Source organism: Ciona intestinalis, unplaced genomic scaffold (assembly GCF_000224145.3).
Source record: "Ciona intestinalis unplaced genomic scaffold, KH HT001088.1, whole genome shotgun sequence".
Taxonomy (NCBI): Eukaryota; Metazoa; Chordata; class Ascidiacea; order Phlebobranchia; family Cionidae; genus Ciona; species Ciona intestinalis.
Genome location: NW_004191409.1, coordinates 24396 through 42621, shown reverse-complemented (window position 1 = coordinate 42621; position 18226 = coordinate 24396). Strand labels below are relative to the sequence as shown.

Below are 18226 nucleotides of genomic sequence, written 5' to 3'. Positions count from 1 at the left end.
ATTTATAGGTAAAGCAATGATCATTTACTACGGATACGCCAGCGTTAAACCGACCCAATCTACAAGTGTGAAAATATACGCTGATACAGTTCACATTAACACGAAATGTCTCTACACATACGTGTCATAACTTACAGGGTAAAATAAAACGAATATATAGTAGGGTGGGGGAAGATGGGACATCTTTAGCACATAATATCCAAATATCCTGATCGTGTTTTAAACAATTAACAACGGTCTATATAAGTCGTGAGGATATAGTTTCATAATTATTTGAATATTCATTGTTTACTACTAAATGGGTCGAGAAAATCGAGTTAAAAATTGTCCCATCTTCCCCCACACCACTGTAATATATAGTATGGAATATTGTATGCTAACTATACATTTGCTAGGGTACAGACCTACATTGTAGCAGCGTGTAAACCCGTATACTCCAACAAGGGTACTTCCTTATAAACTTAAATGAGCTAATTTCCTGCCTTAAAAAAACGTGAGCTTGGTAACTTAAAAAGTGAAAGGTGGTAGCAACAGCGCTATTGTGACGTCGGTGTGTGTAGCTTGTACTGTAGTAAAGATTGCAAAGTAGGCTTCGTAAAGGCAGGACTTATAGATGGGAATCAAATGGAAGATGTTGTATGTATATCTTAGATTGACATGTTTTATATGCATGTGTGTCTGGTGTATAAGAAGACACCCATGTTATAACTTGACAGTGAGCATGAGGTGTATGGATACACCATGGGTGTCTGGTGTGTAAGAAGACACACGAGCATGAGGTGTATCTCCAACTAATACTTACACTGATATATTATACGGATGTCAACAATTTAGATGCAGCTCTGTGTTACAATCGTTTTGTTTAGTTTACCGTGGTTTGTTCATGCACAAGATATATGGTATTCACTTGGCACAAACCAATATTTCATATATGATGGCGAGAAAATTAAAGATTCCCAAGCTGCAGTTAGTGCTTGTACCTCAATGAACGCAACACTTGCTCGCATTAAAACTAAACAAGTTCAAGATTTCCTAGTTGGGAAGATAAATCAAACCAGAGGTAAACAAGGTTCAATGAATTTATTGGGCAATGACAGTCTTTATAACACGGGTGCTTTGTTTCATACACCTCTTGCCCGCTTACGAGTTACCACGTATGGACGTATGTAACTCATTTATCCTCGCATGGCGTGGCAACGACAGTCGTTATAACACGGGTGTTTTGTTTCATACACCTCGTGCCTGCTTACGAGATACCACGTAACGACGTATGTAACCTATTTATCCTCACATGGCGGGCCGGGGCAACGACAGTCGTTATAACGCAGGTGCTTTGTTTCATACACCTCTTGCCCGCTTACGAGTTACTACGTTTGGACGTATGTAACTCATTTATCCTCGCATGGCGTGGCAACGACAGTCGTTACAACACGGGTGTTTTGTTTCATACACCTCGTGCCTGCTTACGAGTTACCGCGTATGCAACTTTGTGGGTGATTGTTGTTTTCTGTATAGTTGATAATTTGGACAGCCCATTAGTGACCACACGGTTGGAGCAATTACTGTTAAGTGACTTGCCCAAGGACACATATGCCACAATGATGGCAGATTTGAGCCTTGAATTCGGTATCCTCTGGTCTACTCTAACCACTATAACATGGCATTAAAAAAGGTCAATCAAACAATGTTTTTTAAAGGTAAATCTTATTTCTCATACTACATTGGTTTAAAGCGGACCGGGCCAGCTGAAACAGATTTCCAATGGAATGATGGGTCAAATATGAACTACACCAACTGGAGAGGGAATGAGCCTAACAAAAAAGAACAAGAATGTGTACAGATTGGTACATTGCATGGCAACCCATATACTGACCTAACATACCAGTGGAATGATTATAAATGCAATAATCCGGGAAGATATATTTGTCAAAGGCCATTTAAGCCCATTAGTTCAAGCATTGAAACAACAACTGATGTCACATACACTTCAACAACACAGGAAGTAAATACACAGACAATGACAAACGCATCTGTGACATCATCAAGCCCAACATATTATTACATCATAGGAATAGTTGTTGTAATAGTAATGCTTATTATTGGGCTTATAATGATGTATTGTTACAAAACTAAAAGGTGAGATAACTTTAAAATGAACGAATGTAACTTGCTTTATCTTTGCGCTGGCGAAACAACGACAGTCTTTATATTACGGGTGTTCTCTTTCATACACCTTGTGTCAATTGTAGTATTTTTCTGTTTTTACCTTACTTTTATATGTCTATATAAACAAGCTGAGCCAAAGTATATTCGATATTGTATTTATCCAATTCTTCAATAATGCTCCCAATGTTTGACGACAATAAGTGTGAGTGTGTGACTGTATTTAAACAATGTCACTCAAGACTTTAACAAAAATTAAAAACAACACAACACCATTTAGGGCCTTTATACACCCCAATTTAATTAATTTTTTAAAAACAATGTTTTTTCGTAATCAGCAATTGACAGAAAAAGACTGACGTTAACGTAGCTTTTTTATTATTTTTTACCAAAAGAAGGTTTATAATAATAATATATTTGCAATAACACCACAGGATCCAAAACTTTGGACAAGATAAAAAACAAGGGAATGCAATCGAGCTTCAAAACGACCGTCAGCTTGTTGGTAAATATACAAAGTATGTTTGAAGTTACAACATTAAATTTGGCTTCAATTCCAGATAATGAGATCTACAATTTGGACATACAGGGCTGATTGTAAAAAGATTCACAATCTTTGGCATCAACAGAAAGAATGCTTTATTCTCGCGTGGCCGAAAACGATAGGCCTTCAACAGGGGTGTCCTGTTTCATACACCTCGTCCCTGCTTACAAGTTACCACATATGTAACCTATTTATCCTCGCATGGCGGGGACCGACAGTGGTTATAACACGGTGTTCTGTTTCATACACCTCGTGCCCGCTTACAAGTTACCATGGCGGGGACCGACAGTGGTTATAACACGGTGTTCTGTTTCATACACCTCGTGCCCGCTTACAAGTTACCACATATGTAAACTTGTAAGTGACTGTTTTCTGTATGGCTGACAATTTGGACAACCCATCAGTGACCACTGGTCAAAGGCATGCGCGTAAACCAACAGTGCCATGGCTGGCAAAGAACATATACTGTTAACCCGCTGTTCACGTCCTTGCATTTAAATTTTGGCGCACAATAAAAATAAACCAACTAGACAAGCATGTTATAACAAATCAAATATTTGATAAATATTTGATCATCTATAAAAATTGTTAGTTTTGACAAAAAAAATGATTGTTTTTGTCTGAAAAATGTGTTTGTTTTGTATTACATAAATAAGTTTTTTAAATACTTGTAAAAATTTAATGAGTGTTAAAAAAATCCCTTTTTTATGAAGTTGTGTTTTTAACAAATAAATAAGCTGCATTAAAAACTTTGTTGTTAGTTTAACTAAGGCATGAGTAAGCGTGCAGGTGTGTATACATGTCTTGAAGATGTGGAGTTTAGGATGTGGGTGGATTGTCCTGCTGTTAAGTTCCTGCTTTGTAGTCAACATACAAAGTGAGGTTGTGTTATTCAGTATATCATATATTGTACTGTACTGTATGTGTTATTTATTTATGTGTTAAGTGTTATATATATATATATATATATATATATATTTGTGTGTCTAATGTCTTTTGTTTGTTGGATAGTTATTTATATATGCGTTATGTTTATATGTTGTATTTATAGATGTGTTATGTATGTATGTTATACCTGTTATTATACTGTAGAAATCTGTTATATATTTATGCGTTAAGAGTTATATACAGTGGCGTCGATTTTATAAAAACGTAGGGGTTGCGACATTACACTATGTTAGCTGAAAGTAGGTATATGTAGAACAAGTAAAACCACGCATATAACGTGTGCGGCATTCAATAGAAAAGGTATGACATAAGTCTGGCAGTTGATTGCGGGTAAGTGTTTAAAAAACTTACAATATAACATGTAAATATCATCATAATGAATCCACGCGTGAATCCTTACTATTTCGTAACAAAGATGTTGCTTGGCTGAAGAAAATATCATATATAAATATAAAGCAGTGACCGACCCGATTTAGGTAGTTCATTTTCGCACGTTTAACAGCCAAATTACATTGATTTTACACGCAACTGTTGTTAGGGATTCATGGCATGTGCGCGTCTTAGAAAAAGAACACCTATTCCTTTAGTTTAATTTTCTCCTGGTCCGCGTGTTTTAAGTTTAATTCGAATTGCCTTCGGGAGAAAAGCAGCTTTGGAAGTAGACGTTAGACAAAATTTAAAAGGTAGAAATGACTAGTAAACATTACATTCTCACAGAATAATATAATTGTTACTGTAACAATTGGCGATTTTGCGATTATCAATGTGACGTAAACACTTGTCTGACGTAACACGCAGCCGTTATAGGTAACCGCGCAGGGTACAAAAACGGCTAGTTTATGCGTTGGGAGAATGAAGGTGTTGCGTAACTACTATAAAGTAATTGTTTGATAAAGTTAAATATATTTATTTAAGAAGAATTTAAGAATAATTTCCTTTAATAATTTGAAAATCCAGGGGTTGCTGCAACCCCTGCAAAATTGTCAGGGTAGGCCTGCATACCCTGCACCATATAAATCGACGCCAGTGGTTATATATATATATATATATGTATGTTGTATGTTGTATGTTTATATGTTATATATATATGTATGTTTTGAGTTATATATATAAATATATGTGTTACTTATATACATGTGTGTTATTTGTAGTTAATTTGTCAGAGGATAAATTATAGAAACTCATAAAAGATGAATAAGTATATTGTCTTCTTATTTCTGATGTGGGCGGCCCTAACTGAAGGAAAATGGCATACACAAGACACGCAGGAGTTTTATATTCAAACAAATAGAACATGCACTAACTACTCAGCTGCAGTTAGTGCGTGTACTTCAATGAACGCTACACTTGCTCGCATTAAAACTAAACAAGTTCAAGATTTTAGATCACATATTCTTACAAGTGAATCAAGTAAGTTAATTTTGTAGTAACAGGGCAACTCTAATGAAAATATCCTTTCGCGATAATTTTATATATAACTTCTGATGCATATTCTTACACTAATACGCATGTTTGAGTCCAAAGATACACATTGTTGAAATGAAGGACTTACGCAGACTGAAAAAAATGACTTTAAAAGCAAAACTATTTTAAAAACTTTTTAAATTAATAAGCACTGGATGGTACTTCAAAAAGGGAGTTTGAACGGAAAAGTTATAATTGTAGATTCAGCTCAATAGGCTTAAAGATTGTCTGTCTACACAACAAATATATATTTTGACTTCAATTCGGAAAATTAAAGGTTTACAAAGTGACAACTTAGAGTAACAAAAATATTTTACAAATTCTTACACTGAAACTTCTATACCTTCTTACACCTTAGACCTTAATATACATTGTTGCTGCCTGGAGTATTACACTTGTATTTTAGTTTTTGCGTCAAGAATTTTGCTAACAGGCATTTCCACGTCCTATTCAGTAGAAGGAAAAAATGGTGACACGTTAAACAATAAAAAAAAACTCCAAATAGATAATAAGAAAAAATGTCATTTTCCTTTTTTATTGAATTTCATCCAACCCAGATACTGGAGTCTGAACAGGAAGTCGAACATCTGTTTCCAAAAATTGATACAAGGCCCAATAAACAACATCTTAATGATATATATATATACAATTAAGTCCAACAGACAAACCTGGCAGTGAACTGTAATAACTCAAACTCGACTTCCAACTTGAGTGAAGGCGGAATATTCTATATAAACCACACACTGTGGGGTGAAATAATCAGCAATAACACTGCTGGGAATTGTGTGCAAATTAAATGGAATTCCACTAACACTTGGACTGCTATGAACTGCACAGAAGCGGAAGGATACATTTGTGAAAGACCAGGTATCATAGCAACCATAGGCACCAAACATGGGGTGGCAAGGATGACAGGCGTACCCTAGGGTTTTCTGCAATGTATTGTTAAGTTGAAACAAATTTGTTTCATAATATGCATCTAACTATTCCTGCTTCCCCTAAATTTAAAAAGTTTGGCACCCATCATTGCACTTTCTATGAGAGGGAATGCACATATATCATAGTACCTTACTCTGGGGTAAAATGAAACACCCTTAGCAGCTAAATCCCCTAGTATTGAACAATTAACAACTTCTTACAAAAGCCTTAAGAATATAAAAGATCCAAGAATAAAAACTAAATGTTCACCTTTTCGTGTATGAAACAGAATATATCATTAAACTTGTGGTATATTAATAAACTTTACTTTATAAAAACAGCAGAAAGAACAAGTATGGAACAAACAACACAAACACCAGAAGATGAAACAGATTCAGAAACCCCTGAAGTTTCAACTGAAAGTGGATTTTCAACATGGGGGCAACAAACAGAAGGTTTCAATTTAAAACGCCTCAGGAACACCTACAGTAGAGACAAGCACCAGATCTCAAATAACTTGTAAGTTACAACTCAAAATACTTTTATAGCAAGTAAGTAACACCAAAAATAGTTTTAAAATAGATTTATAGCCAGTAAAAATAAGTAAATTATAAATAACAAAATAAAGAAGAGCACAAAATATTACAACTTTTTGTAGTTTAAATTATTGTCGCTTGGCTCAACCTACCACAACAATTTGCCGCTTTCTTGTTTTTAGTTGCAATGTCATACACAAAGGCATGAAATCTGTATTTTAAAAACATGAATACATGCCAAGGCCTACCGCCGCTGTTTTATGCGTGTGGGACTTTATGTAAGTTTATTTGCAGATGTTTCTGCGTTCAATGCTTACTACACACTACTATGCGTTGGAGGTGCTCTGTCTGTAATCTGCAAAACCTTTTTGCTGCTTCATTTTTTAAAGAAAACATCAAAAATAAGGTTTGTGACATAATCAAACTAAAAACAACAATGGTTAATATAATCAACAACAATTACTCTTATGATACAGAATTGAACAGGTTGAAGTTGAAATGAAAGAAAAACAACCTGAAGTAGCTGAAAATATTGAAGGTATTACATATTTAATAAACAGGGACAAACTGCAAATAGTAAACATAACAGATACCCAATTAGAAAAAAGGCACAACCTAGGGAAACTTAACCAAAGTTGTAACAATAAAGTAACACCCTTCAACGTAATACAGCTTTGGTAACAATTGGTATTCTAGAATCAAATGACAAAGAAAGAGAAAATGAGGTCACTTACGATGAAGTGCCGGGCCTTCAAGAAGAAAATGAACCAAATATGACATCATTCACCGGCGACAACGGGATGTATTCAAGCATATCTGAGAAAAAACGAAGAGAAATCGTAAGTTTTTTATCTTTTGATAGCGACTTCTCGTGTGGGGAAGGAATGGAGGATCACTACACACTCCCTCCCCCACCTGATGTGTTGGAAGACGACGCTGTGAACGACATAAGTTTGTACGCAAAAGTGGATCGGCAGCGAAAATCAATCAAGATTAAACCAGGGGTGGACGACTAGGGGAGTGGAAAGCTAGAAAAAACGAACTCAGCAAAAAAACAACTAAGAGAACCGAAATTTAACAAAAACAAACTCAGCAAAATAATATTGCTATGCGAACAATCTAAGCTTAAAAAATGAAACCAGCGAAAAAAACAATTACTAAGAGAAACGGAAGTTAAGAAAATAAACTTTTCCCCAGCGAAAATCTACTACCAAGTAAACAGTCTAAGCGAAGAAATTGAATTTCCCTTGGGAAAAAAACTACCATATCCATAACTATCACAACCAGTTATCACTGAACTCAGCTGTTATGTGCTAATAATTTGATGCGTCTTTTCATTATTATATAATATACAGATCATAAAGATAAAATGTCATATGTAAGAACTCTTTCACATTACTTAGGAAATCCCACTTAATTTAATTTCATTGTTGAATGAATGAATGTAACTTACTTTATCCTCGCGTGGCCGGAAAACGACAGATGTGCACCTCGCGCCAGCTTGAGTTACCAAGTATGTTACTTTGTGGGTGATTACTTTTTTGGATTTTTTTTATTTTTATGTATGGCTGATAATTTGGACAACCCATTGGTGACCACTGGGTTGGAGCAATTGCCGTTAAGTGTCTTGCCCAAGGACACATACGCCAACAATGGTAGCAGCGACGAGCCTTGAACCCATGAATTAGTTAATTATTGTGCGTGGAACAAACTATGGGCGTAGCATACCAGAACATTGTAAACAAAATGACATGTGCGCCTGACAATACAACAATATTCCAAGGTCTTTACATCAGTTATGTCCTTTGGGTTACAGCAATTACTACTCTTTCCGCAAGAACTTTTGAAAGCCAAGACTTTAAATTGTCGCAATTTTACTTTAAAATTTTGAATCAATCATAGAGATCACATAGTTGTGCTTTTGGGGGGAGTAGGACTACTTTTCATTTCGTAAAATATTTGATTTTGTTACTCGTTTTCAAAGTTGTAATAAAGATAAATGAAGAAGAAGTTTTATGACACAAATACGTCATACCATTCAAGTTTAAGCGCTTGGTGTCAAAAATAGATGCAAGAAAAAAATGTTTTTTTTTGTTTGAACAAAAATAAGTAATATGTACGAATTAGAATTAATCGTTTTCTTAAAACGTATTTTTGCACGTTATGCATAAAATAAATTAATTATATGATTCTGGGTCTCTGGGTGCACCAGCTTAGTTTACTTTTTCTTCAATCTTGAACCTGAGGTAAACTTCGAACCAGGTGCAGTAGATGTTCCTGCAGAAGATTCAAAGTAACGTTTGTATATCTCTGTTTTGTTGAGTTCTTTATGCCAATGTTCGACAGCGACATACGTTAGGGTATATCACACACCTGCGACCTGGGATGTAGGTCTAGGCTATTACCCCAACGCCCAGGGTGCTACCATCTAGACCCCACTGAGGCAGTTTATAGTCACTCAATAATAGATATTCTATTCTATAAGGGTGAGGTCTTCAGTGAGGCACACCTGAGACCTGGGATGTAGGTCTATTACCCCAACACACAGAGATACAATTAACACACATTACTTACAAAAAATCCCTGTAATTCAGGTAATAGTCAAAACTGCTTCACTTTTCACGATGCCTACGTCATTGGAAGCTTCGCAAACGTAACTTCCAGCGTCGTATGATGTCACACCATCCACAGTCAACCACGTGGTCAACTGGTGTCTGTCTGGCCCGCCTCTTATCTGGGGTAAAAGTTAAAATTGTGACGTCACATCTTTTGATTTTTTTTCTTTGTTTGTTGTTATATATGGCCAAACATTTGGAGACCTGATTAGTGGGCACTGGGTTGAAGCAATTGCTCCTACGTGTTTTTGGTTAAGATTGCCAATGATAAAATTTAATTGCCAATTTATTTTTATCTGTATGTCTGATAATTCAGACAATGAATAAATGTAACTTATTTATCCTCGCATGGTGAGAAAATGACAGTCTTGTAAAAGGGGTGTTCTGCTTCATACACCCCATGCCCGCTTTGGAGTAAATACATATGTAGCTTTGTGGGTGATTGTTTTTCTGTATAGCTGATAATTTAGACAACCCATGAGTGGCCACTGGGTTGGAGCAATTGCCGTTAAGTGTCCTGTCCAAGGACATATACACCCACAGTTGGGGCCCTTGTAACCCTTGAAATGTCTAGTAAGCCCTTATTTAACCTGTGTTATAATATTGGAGTTGAAACCCGGCAAAGAATCTTCTACGTCATCGCTTGATGACGTCAGCTTTCTCTTCCATCGTACTTCTGGAAGGGGAAACCCGGTGACCTCACATCTGTATGACGCAATCTCTCCAGGAGCAACAATGACGTCATTTGGTGGAAACTTTATTTTGGGAACTGAAAAAAAAAACAATAAAATTTTATATTTTCAATTAAATTAAACGCAAATTTTGACAATATAGTAGGTTGGGGTAAGATGTTATAAATTTTCGTTCGTTTTTATCGCCCCGTTTGGTAGTAACGTCTCCAAAAAGTCGGTTAATGTTTAAAACACGATTATAAAATATGGTATATAAGGCGCTTATACGATATCCACCTTACTCCACAGTACAATATAATTAGAAAAAAAGGTAATAAACCAAAATATTTATTAAGATAACAAAAACCGTGTTCCCGGCCGTTAATGTACGCTTAACTATGCTCCAAAACCACTTTGGTAATATTGGACAACATTTCCCACGCCACAATTGTCTAGTAGGGTTAGTTAAATTGCGCCGAGTTGTTGTTGATCAAAACACACACAGTGCACGCAGGCGGCATGCGGTAGTTATCCTGGCTGTGTATCAAGGCGAGGAATATATTAATCTCGGTGACAAAATAAATAAAGTAAAGCATTCGGTCACGGCCATTTAGTGTCGTAGTCAATCAGAACTAACGACAAATAAGGTATTTTCCAAACGGAGCAAAATGTGCATTTGGGTCGCGCCGTGTTTGGAAGTACTGGTTTCTTGTTTTAAATTTTCTGAGAAAAGCTAGATGACTCATACATAGTAAATTCACTATAGGTAAGATTGTCCATAAGACGTAAGATTGCCCATGTTTTCATTCTATTTTATTGCCCCAATTTACTAGTAAATAAAGAACATTCAAAGCAATATAAAACCGTATTCTTACAAATCTAAAAGAGGGTTGTTAATTGTTAAAAACATTACCAGACAATATGGGATATTATGCGCTAACGTCGCCCATTTTGCCCCGCACTAATATATGCTAATCGTATTTATCTTAATCCACAGTTATAAACATATCAACATAATATAGTAGAGTGTGGGAAATCGGGACACCTTTAGCACATAATATCCAAACATCCTGATCGTGTTTTAAACTATTAACAACGGCCTATGGGAGTCGTGACGATGCGGTTTTGAAATTATTCGAATGTTCTTTGTTTACTACTAAATGTGAAAATAGGTTGAAAAGGTGTTCCAACTTCCCCACCCTAATATATGTTTTAATAAAAACTGTACAAACTCATAAATGGTTTATTAAATTTCGTGGGTCGTTCTTGAATGAAATTCCGGCTTTGATCGCGAAAAAACAGGTGCGCGAAGTTATTTCATTAACCGCTTATTCTCACAACTATCCAACCCAGATGACGTAATATTTAGCGGTTATATAGACATAACATAACTACTTGAGTCAGTTAACCATAATAGGTTTGCAGCAGTAAGACGACGAGCTAAAGTACTCGAAGTTCACTTAACATACTTCACAGCCAAATAGCCCGTTCCTTCACCTCTAATAGGATGTCTCGTACCATATATAGATTGGAGGCGAACTTCGATGTGGGTCATTTATGTTTAAGCGTCACGCCGAAAATAGTCATTTTTGAGTGACATATTTGCAAGTGTGTGGATAAGCAGACATGACTTTTAGTTGGTTTGGTCATTTATATCCTTGTGGGTGGGAACTTGACTGACTTATTTATGGTTTCCACTCCCATATCCACAGTCGAGCTGCTGAGTGTATGAATAAGACCACACGGCTAACGAAATCTCTTACAGGCAACCGGTAAAAAGTCCTAAAATTACTATGTTCAACACCGCTGTTCTATGCCACATATACCGAATCTAGAGACGGGGCAACGGTAAGTAATATGCGGTTGACAACTTTGTAATGAGACTCTTCCGTAAGTCACACCGTAAGTCACAGCTGTTTCTTACAAAAGAATAAAATTATAACCTTATTGAATGAATAGACCGGTTTCTCTAAATTTTAATGCAAGGGTTTTAACAAAAGAAAATTGTGGGCAATTTCCCTTTTTATACTTTTTACAGTGGAAGTTGAAAGGTTAAATATGCGTTTATAACCTTTCAGTGATGTGGTAGTAAACTGGGGGGCAATAAGATATTACACGCCCCAGGTGTGCCTTTCACTAACAGAATGCTCTCTATATTGAAATTATTAAAGTTTTAATAACCCAAACACCCAGGGTGCTAACACCAAGACCCGCTTTTTATCGTCACTTATAATAGAGATTCTATTCTATAAGGGTGAGGTGTTTAGTGAGGCACACCTGAGACCTGGGATGTAGGTCTATTACCCCAACACCCGGAGTGCTACCATCTAGATCTAAAGTCTAGACACCACGGAGGCGGTTTATAGACATAAAATAGATTTTATTAGGTGATACCTGCGTCCCATGTGCCAGGTTCGCCTGACTGAAGACCTCTCCCTTATAAATGACAGTCAATAACCTTAACCGTTAACGTTGTTTTAAATAGGAGCCCATACCAGATGTACACCGATCACAGCAGGCAAAGGTCGCAAGCACTTAGTCACACTTGAACAACTTTACTGTCAACACCAACCGCGGCCCCCTTGATGCGTGACTACACATTTGCCCGAAGCCCCTGTACAAACTACACGGTCTCGAATTCATTCACGAACGGAAGACAACGTTAATCGAACGGAACAAAAACGAAAGCAAATAATTCATTCCGTTGTTATATGGAAGAATTAGAGACAACAAGTTCTGACTCACGGTGCAGGAACGCAGCCGTCTTATAAACGTTCACGATAAAAGGGCTATAGAACGTTATGATTGTATTTGACCATGATAGTGTCTTGCCGTATGGCAACATGTTACAAAGACTGACTCACGTCGCAGGAACGCAACCGGCTTATAAACGTTCAAGATAAGAGGATTACAGTCATTTTTTTATATTTTAGATAAAGCTACGATTTAGCTAACTTTTATAAAGTAATATATTATGGTAGGGTAGGGGGAAGACGGGACATCCTTAGCACTTAATATCCAATTATCCTGATTGAGTCGCGAGGATACGGTTTTATAATTTTTTGTTTACTACTAAATGGAACAGAAAAAATAGATTGAAAAGGTGTCCCATCCTCACCCACCCTATTATCTTATATTGCGTTCTATATGCTCGCGGCTTGGGCCAGAGTTGGTCCATTACCACTCCTTCATAAACGTATGTGTTTAAGATTAATAGCTAAAGTGATACATGCGCATATATAAGCAAACAGTTTATCATTAGATTTGTTGCTATTGCAGACCGAGACAAAACACTGGTATTAACTACATAACATAACACACAATAATTTGTCTTAGCTCCTTAAATACAGTAACAAAGATTAGGGCTACTTAATTTAATACAACGAAAAAAAAAATGGCAACAAAACGGTATTAGTTGAACCTTCGGTTAAATACGCAACTGGTAAAACTACTTGAGTAAAAGTGTCAAAGAAAAACGTGGCTGCTAAACCTACAATACAGTATAATTTAATTCATATCGAGTATTAAAATTAAGACAAATGAGAAAGAAGAAAAGCCTTGAAGACCAAACCAGCCAATATGTGTTGTCAGTTGTAACACGAGCTTTGCCGTTAATCTTCTTCAAGCGTATTAATTATAAAGTAAACCTTGGTCCCACTTTACTTCGCGGTAATTGCTTTCTTAAAAGCGGTAACCGGAGTCTTTTAAGCGGCGAAAAGGTGGTGAAAAAGAAGCCAAAGTGACGGTTTAATAAATGAGTTTAATTACTCAAACGGTGGTAAGATATGCAATGTAAACAATATGCCTTATTACTGCTTGCTGGCCCGTGAAAATTCAAATTAACTGTAGTCTAAATTGTTTAGATGACGTGTTAATGAACCTTTGTGACGTGTAATGAAATGTGTGACGATGAAATAAGATTGTGATTTAATAATTGTTAACATTTTTAAAAAATGCGCGGGAATTCCTTTGTCTCAAATTTCAAAACTATACGTCACAAAGTTCGTGTCTTTCGTCATAATAGATATAGTTTACAATTCAATGACCCTTTAAACGCAATAAACAGCAACAGGCATATTATTTGCGAAACGTGAAACTAAAAAAACAGTCTGTCTTTTAAAAACAAACCGAAATAAGATAATTTACAACTAATTGTCTTTACGTAAACTTTTCTTCCATTTACGAATTGATTGGTTTTAATTAAATACTTAATTAAAGTTAACATATATATATAACTTTACTATATATATACTGTTTTGTGGGTTTAGCAGCCACGCTTTTATTTGACACTTTTACTTATTCTTGTTTTGCTGCTAACTCCTTTCTCCATGTTGTTTTAATTAAACTGATGCTTACTTTCGTGTTCAAAGATATATAGTAGAGTGGGAGAAGATGGGACACATTTAGCACATAATATCCAAATATCCTGATCGTGTTTTAAATAGTTAACAACGGTCTATGGGAGTCGTGAGGATACGGTTTTATATTTCTTTTAATGCTTTTAGTTAACTACCAAATGGGACGGGAAAATGAAATGAAAAGGTGTCCCATCTTCCCCCACCCAATTATACATCAAAATTATTATGTTATGTATTATGGATACACAAACTATTCATAACAAATTATTTAGATAATGATGTTATAGGTTGTTTTAAAAACCTATCTTACCAGTACGACAAGGTCCAGGGTGAACAATTGTTATCACGTTTGCCCCACGCAACCGGTTGGCGACTTCCCGGAAGTGACATAGGTTCTCAAAAGTTCGATTTCCGGTGGCGCAAACAGCGACATCTTGCGTACAAACACATTCACCTGAAATTCGCACAAAAAGTTATTTTTTTAACTTTGCAGTTAGTCGAAATGAATAACAAAACGGTATATTTTAAACCTGCCCATTTTCCTCCAGAGATGGTGAAAAATATGACGTAGGACATAGTAAAGTTTTTACTTTTATGTAACAATCTTACCAATGTTTAAGTCAGTTGATTCTTGTATCTGCACACAGCGTAAGTCAGTGCCGCATGGTGGCAGTAGACCCCCAGGTGTCAAATTACAAGGCCGCCGCAAACCTGTAGCACATGTGACGCAACAATGGCAATTATCACGAACAACCCCGACAGGACAATGTCGTTTCATTGCGTCAACCGATGGACAATCCTCCCACAGGCATGCGCCACACGGTTCGATACTCAACATGGAGTTTTTTAACTCTGACCTTCTTGATGTACGGATCGGGGTTGTAAAGTTTCGAATCAAACCCAGTGAGTGGCTATTGGCAGAAATTCTTGACAACTTCGCTTGAAATTTTTGTTTACCAATTCTCGATTTTCCAAACTCGCGATCGACGAGATTCAAATTTTCTACTCTGCTTCTTTCTGTGACGTCATAATCCGAATTAGAAGTAGGCACCGCGCCATCCGCGATCGCTGAGTAAGCAACGCAGCAGGTGAGAAAATAAACTCCGATCTTAAACAAGTTTTCTCCCATCACATACACATTCCTCGACGACCAACCAGCTCAAGTCAAAACTAAAATCTCCGCCGCCTTTAAGCGCCTGATTTCCCGCCGGCTTACGCTTTTTTCGTCGGTCGGTGCGGGCAAGTTATTCAGCTAAAACACATCTTTCTACTGAAAATAAAGCCACATACTAGTTTTTTAATCAAAATAACTTAGTAATAAACAAACGCATCAACCAAACTCTAACATTTTCATCAAACGACTGCAAAACGCCGACCATTGAAATAAGCAACTCTCGTAGTCACTCGTGCTTGATATATGAGAACTGACGCTACGATCGTGGCCGACGCTGCGCTGTCACATCGCTATGTAATGCATAAGAAGCTTCTTTTATCGTTTTACAACGTTAAGTTCGTCTGTACTTAAACACCACTACCGTGGTTTTGGTGAACTGTACACATCATAGGCAGTTTTACTAATTAAGTATATCGTCCTATATACGTTTCCTTTCAAATGTTATATAGTTGGTCACATAATATAAGCTATGCTTGTTGCTTGACAGTGAGCATGATGTGTATGAATACACTATAGACACCAAAACTACAACTTGTACATTTCCCGTAGAATACAAGCCTTATATACAAAACTCCCTTAGCAACGCATGTGGCTTAGTTTCACCAAATATACTCAGCCGTTCTCTACTCATCTAAACAAGCATAATGTCCTAACCCTCCCTTCACAACTGCAGCCCTTGTAATGTCTGCCTTGCATGAAATACACCACGCAAGCCACAACCTCGGCAAGAATCGTGTAATCAACGACACACGCCTCCCACGTCGTTCCTTGGGCAAAAATACGCGGACGTGATCAAGCATGTATTCGACTGTCGTTGCTCCGCCACACGAGGATAAATATGTTACATTCATTTATTTATTAAAACTCTATGATAATTACTCGTCAGGCTAAACTAATTAACATATCCAACTATAAATGAATGAAGTTGACAAACATTGCGATCATTGGTTGTTTTATGAACAAATATTCCCGGCGTATGAGTTTAACAATTCTTATGATAGTAAGGCATCACTTTTAAGTCGCAAACTGTAGCTTGTTTTACTGCGCCGGGGATTTCGTATAACGCGGAACTGTACAAGTAAAATAAACGGTGAAATATAAAGTTAATCACTCAACAAATATAACATAGGTCATATATACTGAAGACTTTGTGCATTAATTAAGTGCAGAAGAAAAGGGCAGAGAGTTGAGAAGACGGGGTGATGTGAGAAAAAGCTAAATGACATCGGTAGCATGTGGTCTAAAAAGAAGAGAAGTTTCTCGTTTAACCATAGATATGGTTTAACTTTTATAAAGTAAACAAAATATCGCCGAGTAAGATACGTGACGTTATTCGTTGGTATCACGTGTTTCGAGACGTCACAATTGCCTATTGGTTCGGTTCAAATGTGACGTAACCATCGTTGATGTCGTGACGTATCGGTTCAAGATACTCCCCTTGTTGTGGGGGCGGGGGTGCAATGACGTCATGCTGCGCTTGATTCCGTTGATTTGTGATGTCATAGTAGTGACGTCTCGGTTCAAGGTACAGCTCTTGTTGTGGGGGAGGGGGTGCAGTGATATCATGGTTTCTAAAACAATAGTTTAATTAATTGTTCGTCGCGATATCTTAAAACTCAGTTCTAGCAACTTACCTTCGTTTCTTACAGTAAATCAAGATTCCAATAATAAATACGACACTCGTTCCAACGATACTTCCTAATGAGTATATGACAACATGGATTGTTGAGAATTCACATGTCTTCATCGGTTCTAGTGGATCGTTGTTCGTTGTTTTGTCGTATTCTGGGTGCAATGACGTCAGTTTGTGTTGCGAATTCCCGCCAAATAAATACGTATGCGCTGCATAATTCCAATGACTTTATGACTGTTGTTTTAATCAATATAATCTTGGTTATCGTAATCGATGGATAAATAGGTTTATGTTATTATGCATCAAAAGTTAACACTGACATTACTCACCTAATCTACGTTCACATAAGTATCGCCTATTTCCTGAACAAGGTACATCGTTCCATTTGCCATGCCATGAATGACCTATTACATAAACCAACACGACGCAATTTTCATTTCCACCCACATAATCTGGTTCACCAGGAGCCCAACTCGTATAACCTGACGTCACCATCGTCCCATCATTCCACTGGAATCTTGTTGAACTTGAACCGATTTGTGTCAACCCAATGTAATAATAGCCCGAAGCTGCAAGTAACAAACACTTGTAACTTTGTATACTTACCTATATAATAATGAATACCTGTATGCAACACTTTTAACTTCCCCATCAGAAAATCTTGAACTTGTTCAGTTTTAAAGCGAGCAAGTGTAGCGTTCATTGAAGTACACGCACTAACTGCAGCTGAGTGGTTAACCCCCACACCAGTGTATATATAATACTCGTTCGAACCAAGTTGATGCCAGGTAACTTGTCCTTTGCATATCACAACCAAACAAAAAGAAACAACGAAAAGCAGCCAATTCTTCATTCTAACTGCAACTGTACAAACTATGTGCCGTATATACTTTTCCGCTGTAGGAAGTTTTAACTGAACAACTACGTCACCAATTTCACTTTGCAACTTAATGTGGGCACTCCTGTCTCGGGTAAGAGTATATTGTTTTATAATTAAGTGAAACCAGGGACCATCGTGCCGTGTTATGCGGCATGCCGCTCCAACAATACTTAACCATTGTGTTTGTGGATGATTTATTACAAAGCATTCAACAATGAACATCACAAAACCCGGCGACGTGGCGTAGTGGTTAGCGCGCCTGCCTCTAACCCAGAGGTAATGGGTTGAAGGCTCGTCGCTGCTACCATTGTGGGCGTATGTG

General features: G+C 37.0%; 4 protein-coding genes across 8 annotated transcripts; 2 read left to right on the top strand and 2 right to left on the bottom strand.

The window, feature by feature from the left end:
• Positions 1–301: 301 nt before the first annotated feature.
• LOC100179530 (macrophage mannose receptor 1-like) lies at positions 302–2923 on the top strand. Its single transcript, XM_002122683.4, has 4 exons — positions 302–1060; positions 1698–2136; positions 2598–2668; positions 2724–2923. The coding sequence occupies exons 1-4, from the start codon at positions 835–837 to the stop codon at positions 2756–2758; spliced, it is 771 nt and encodes a 256-aa protein (XP_002122719.1). The 5' UTR covers positions 302–834; the 3' UTR covers positions 2759–2923.
• Positions 2924–4196: 1273 nt separating this feature from the next.
• On the top strand, positions 4197–7935 carry LOC100181844. Of its 5 annotated transcripts, XR_003397378.1 has the most exons (6): positions 4197–5065; positions 5774–5986; positions 6379–6556; positions 6868–6979; positions 7050–7111; positions 7270–7935. XR_003397378.1 is itself a non-coding variant. In XM_026839976.1 (5 exons), exons 1-5 carry the CDS (start codon positions 4846–4848, stop codon positions 7053–7055), a joined length of 729 nt encoding a protein of 242 aa, XP_026695777.1. In that variant the 5' UTR covers positions 4197–4845; the 3' UTR covers positions 7056–7935. The 5 variants fall into 5 exon arrangements, 4 of the variants coding, with proteins under 4 accessions (XP_026695777.1, XP_018672549.1, XP_026695776.1 ...); XM_026839976.1 differs by having other exon boundaries at positions 7050–7935; XM_018817004.2 differs by having other exon boundaries at positions 6868–7111.
• Positions 7936–8308: 373 nt separating this feature from the next.
• LOC100176388 (insulin-like growth factor-binding protein 7) lies at positions 8309–15522 on the bottom strand. Its single transcript, XM_002128112.4, has 5 exons — positions 14827–15522; positions 14528–14671; positions 9779–9957; positions 9148–9307; positions 8309–8850 (listed from the first exon to the last, which is right to left on the bottom strand). Exons 1-4 carry the CDS (start codon positions 15344–15346, stop codon positions 9164–9166), a joined length of 987 nt encoding a protein of 328 aa, XP_002128148.1. The 5' UTR covers positions 15347–15522; the 3' UTR covers positions 8309–8850; positions 9148–9163.
• An 848-nt stretch (positions 15523–16370) lies between these two features.
• On the bottom strand, positions 16371–17602 carry LOC108950855. Its single transcript, XM_026839979.1, has 3 exons — positions 17354–17602; positions 17026–17233; positions 16371–16962 (listed from the first exon to the last, which is right to left on the bottom strand). Exons 1-3 carry the CDS (start codon positions 17517–17519, stop codon positions 16761–16763), a joined length of 576 nt encoding a protein of 191 aa, XP_026695780.1. The 5' UTR covers positions 17520–17602; the 3' UTR covers positions 16371–16760.
• Between the last annotated feature and the right edge of the window lie 624 nt (positions 17603–18226).

Excerpts from the sequence above, each read along its gene's own strand:
- LOC100179530 (XM_002122683.4), top strand. The coding sequence starts at position 835 with ATGCAGCTCTGTGTTACAATCGTTTTGTTTAGTTTACCGTGGTTTGTT. Across the intron at positions 2,137-2,597 it reads TATTGTTACAAAACTAAAAG|GATCCAAAACTTTGGACAAG; the intron begins GTGAGATAACTT and ends ATAACACCACAG. Across the intron at positions 2,669-2,723 it reads AAACGACCGTCAGCTTGTTG|ATAATGAGATCTACAATTTG; the intron begins GTAAATATACAA and ends CTTCAATTCCAG.
- LOC100181844 (XM_018817004.2), top strand. The coding sequence starts at position 4,846 with ATGAATAAGTATATTGTCTTCTTATTTCTGATGTGGGCGGCCCTAACT. Across the intron at positions 5,066-5,773 it reads TATTCTTACAAGTGAATCAA|TCCAACAGACAAACCTGGCA; the intron begins GTAAGTTAATTT and ends TATACAATTAAG. Across the intron at positions 6,557-6,867 it reads CACCAGATCTCAAATAACTT|ATGTTTCTGCGTTCAATGCT; the intron begins GTAAGTTACAAC and ends GTTTATTTGCAG.
- LOC100176388 (XM_002128112.4), bottom strand. The coding sequence starts at position 15,346 with ATGGGAGAAAACTTGTTTAAGATCGGAGTTTATTTTCTCACCTGCTGC. Across the intron at positions 14,672-14,826 it reads ATCAACTGACTTAAACATTG|GTGAATGTGTTTGTACGCAA; the intron begins GTAAGATTGTTA and ends TGCGAATTTCAG. Across the intron at positions 9,958-14,527 it reads CCCTGGACCTTGTCGTACTG|TTCCCAAAATAAAGTTTCCA; the intron begins GTAAGATAGGTT and ends TTTTTTTTTCAG.
- LOC108950855 (XM_026839979.1), bottom strand. The coding sequence starts at position 17,519 with ATGGTGACGTCAGGTTATACGAGTTGGGCTCCTGGTGAACCAGATTAT. Across the intron at positions 17,234-17,353 it reads CTTATGTGAACGTAGATTAG|CGCATACGTATTTATTTGGC; the intron begins GTGAGTAATGTC and ends GGAATTATGCAG. Across the intron at positions 16,963-17,025 it reads ATTTACTGTAAGAAACGAAG|AAACCATGATATCACTGCAC; the intron begins GTAAGTTGCTAG and ends CTATTGTTTTAG.